Consider the following 3678-nt stretch of genomic DNA (forward strand, 5'->3'; position numbering starts at 1 on the left):
ACCTCCCTTCCCAGACTGACGTCAGCAGAAAGTTATTTTCATGAATGGAGGGGGCGGTCACGAGGAATGGTGACGTGAGCGCTTGCGGAAGCAGAGCGTGGAATGTTGGTACATTGTTGTTGTTTTGTAGTTAATTTGGAACGTAGGATCCCCCGCTGCCCGTCCGCTGGACGCTTTACACCGACTGTGTCAGGTTACTTCGTCGCCTGTATTGGAAACCTACTCCGACGGATTTTACGCATTCCGGTCCACAGATATTCGCGTCCACAGAGGTGAGGTTGTTTTTCTATGTTTATTTTTTTCGGGGGGGGGGAAACTTGTTTTGACATTTCTTTTTTTTTTGCTGAAGTTGTCCCGGTGACATATTAGCGCAGACATGGCATATATGTTGGCCACGTATGCGTCCGTCATGTAGGATGAGTTTTTTTGGGTCCCGGTTCTGAAAGTTGGTGTTGACTTTTTGTGGATTGTTTCAGTGGAGTGGACACGTGTAGTGTTGGAGTAACATAACACAATGCCCCCCAAAAGTGTCTGAGAGCTCGGTGAGGTAGGATAGGAAGTGGAGGGAAAAGGCAAAACTAGTATAATAACATGGAACTATTTTTGTTTCTATTTTTATTTTATTTTGTCCTGCCGAATTTCTGCTTGGCAGTTTTAAAAGTGAATTTAAGTGTAAGTAATTGTAACAGTGAGTGAAATATTCTAGGCTATCACTTTAAAACTGTTAATAAAATGTACAAAGTCGATAAGGAGAACAGATAACACATATTATGTAGGCTGTAGAAATCAAATTTTGCCTAGCCAGATTAAAGTTAATTTTCCGGTTATAATGCCACTGAATGTTGTTAAAGTTAATGTTACAATACTAGACGTCCTTATATGTTTATTATTACTGAGCGCTACACAACCATTATTATCAATTATCATGAGATACAAATGATGTCTGTCTGTCGGGGTTTGTTTATTTATAGCCTATTTTCTGTCACTCGAATGAGCTTTTTGGGGAAGGTGGAAGTGAAATAAACTCTGTGATTGTCCCGTTTAAACAAATTCCTACAAGACATTTTCACATCCCCTTTAACCCTGGCCCTCTTTTGCATTTCAACGCGGGATTTAATAAAGGCTGCTATAATGCAAATACCAGCCTGCTTTGACATTGGAAACAACACGTGGTCTGCATTTTAGACATGTGGGACAAAGGGCACGATGAGAAGTTGGACCACCAGGGCTGACTGGCCTACACAGGAGAAACAAACAGTCACTAAACAGCAGGAGGAGAGCATATTTCCACAACCCATAAATCACTCTGGAAGAAGAAAGGCCTTTTATCTTATCTTTCTGATTAGCTTTCATTTCTGGGCCACATAAATCTTTAGGACCTGGGCAAAGATAAGGAAACGGTGTCCTGAAAGTACAGTTAGATTAGTTTTTATAATTAGAATAATAACACAATTTACCTGAGAAATAATACCCGCTCGTCTGTCTCCTGTGTCCACATTTTAGTTTGTCCTTTGTCTGTTATTGATTAACTTGGACTCGTGACCTTTTAAGGCCATTGTGATTAATATATGGAAAATATTTGTCTTGTTCCACTTTGATGGTCACAGATTTGTGCCGAGAGGCTTTTCTGATTCACTGTTGTTTCTGGTGGGTGCACAGTGTCTGCTGCTTTCAGAGAGGCAGTGGGAGCGGGTGCACTCTTCTGTCATGAGGTTAACATGTGGTTCAATCACCAAAGTGATGATGTCTTCCCCCGGATAGAGAAGTATCAGCGGCTGACTCATCTCACCACTGCAGCAGCCTGTGACCGTGACAAGGCACATTGGGAGAAATTCCCCAGAAAAACACAGGAGAGAGTTTAATTATCACCAGACATGAACGATTTCTCATTTCACTGGTCAGTGCTGATGGATGAAAGCGACACAGAATGCAAAATGTTTTTGTGGTGAAGTATTGTGAAAGTAAAATAGCTGTGGTCGGTGAAGCGATGACTCACGTTCGCTATGATGTGTTTTGCTCAAGTTTTGATTATTGACTCTGGAAGCAAGTGATTTTATCCACAGCTGAACATGCCAAGCAGAGTGCATACAGGCAATAACAGATGAATGTGTGAACAGGCCTGTGGTGCCTCCGTCTAAAGTGACTCCCTGACAGTTACATAGTGTCTGAGGCCACCCACAGTGATTTGTATCCTGCCTTTTGCTGCTTATTTGCCAGTTTCAACCAGCTGCGTTCACCTCATTATGGTCAGAGGTGTGGCAAGTTTACTCATTTATTTATTTTGTGGGATTGTGTTATTGGGAATTCCTTATTGCTTTTTCAGTGGGGCTGACTTGCTGATTTAAGTGCTGATATCTTTCCTTGGCAACTTCCTGATTCCACCGTGACTCAAATTGCATGTTCGCACCAACACAAACACACACTTTGAAGCTTCACAGCATTCAAAATGTATGTTTTGCTGTCAGATCTTGTCTAGCCTCGGGCCTCAGCTCGCTGTTTTGAAGGAGAAGCACTGAAATATGGAAAGCACTGTATTATTAACTGTTATTATTATGAACAGTACTTTCAACTAGAGAGCCTTGCCTTGTTTTCATATATCTTGTTGGCAAATGGGAGATGTGATGTAATGTATGCTTTTGTGGGAAACAGAATATTAATATTTATCTTATCATTCACACTTTATTGACTCCCAGCTATAGAAAGTGGGACAGGTGGTCCCTTGTCCTTTTTTGCATTCTTCACATTTCTTAGAATCCCAGTGTCCACGGTTGGGAGAATATCTTTGCTCAGATATTCTGCGAGTTCTCCTCCTTTTCCGCACAAAGGTTCCGGTGGTCATGCCAACCATTTCCAAGGTTCTCTTTACTTTTCCTTCCTCCCCGTGAAACAACGGGATTTTCCAGGAAACGTCAGATCGGGAGGGTGTGATTCCCTGCCGCTGGTCGTCGCTTTTACCAGTAAACAGCATGACTCACCGCTCAGCTATGCTCTCCATTTCCTTCACATAATATCCCACCAAATGTGCTGCGCTGGAGAAAGAGCAGAGTGCCGCGCGCACCAGTCTGTGAAGAAATCTCTCCACCTCCCTGAGAAAAATGCAAGAAAAGCAAGACCTTTCTCATAGCAGCGTTTCAGGCTGTCAAGGGCAGCAACAAGTCCGCTTTCTGCTTTACCTACTCCCAAATTGAAACAAAAAGAGAAGAAAAACAAAGAGTCCAGACAAGCCAACTCTGCATTTATCACTGGAGCATAAGGATGAAGTCTTTGATATGCTGTTTATTTTAGGAGAAGGCTGGGCCCCACAGTTACCTGCTGTAACCGAAGTGCAGCCTTGAACTTGACCAGACGCCTGACTTTAAAAACATAAACATTTAGCATTAGTGAGCAAATGACACACAGGTCTATTTAACTGACTTTGTCTCAAACATAGAGTTCATATAGAGCTAAAGCATTAGGGCTGTTGAAAGGCTGATTATGTGCCCGTGTGAAAATTAATCTTCATGTTTTTTTTTTGTTTTTTAGGCATTCTTAAAAATAGTCTTGAAAGGCTCAGCTCATCTTCAAAGCAGTGTGTACATGCAAAGAACAAAGTAGCAGGTTTACCAGAGAACATTCTGCTTTCCACATCAAATAAGACGCTGAAAAACAACCACAGACATGAAATGTGTGAATGGAATT

At 41.9% G+C, this 3678-nt stretch overlaps 1 protein-coding gene across 2 annotated transcripts in view; it reads left to right on the top strand.

The window, feature by feature from the left end:
- The first annotated feature begins 56 nt into the window (after positions 1-56).
- The window catches only part of mafk (v-maf avian musculoaponeurotic fibrosarcoma oncogene homolog K), an 11892-nt gene continuing 8270 nt past the window's right edge, over positions 57-3678 (top strand). The window contains exon 1 of one of the 2 annotated variants that reach the window (XM_035654496.1): positions 57-272. In XM_035654496.1, the coding sequence (XP_035510389.1) occupies positions 103-272 (170 nt within the window). In that variant the 5' untranslated portion in view covers positions 57-102. Of the gene's footprint in view, positions 273-940; positions 1898-3678 lie in introns of those variants that run through there. The other variant, XM_035654497.1, reaches the window with a different exon arrangement.

This window comes from Morone saxatilis, unplaced genomic scaffold (assembly GCF_004916995.1).
Source record: "Morone saxatilis isolate NCDOM2014 unplaced genomic scaffold, NCSU_SB_2.0 Contig14, whole genome shotgun sequence".
In the NCBI taxonomy this organism is placed as follows: Eukaryota; Metazoa; Chordata; class Actinopteri; family Moronidae; genus Morone; species Morone saxatilis.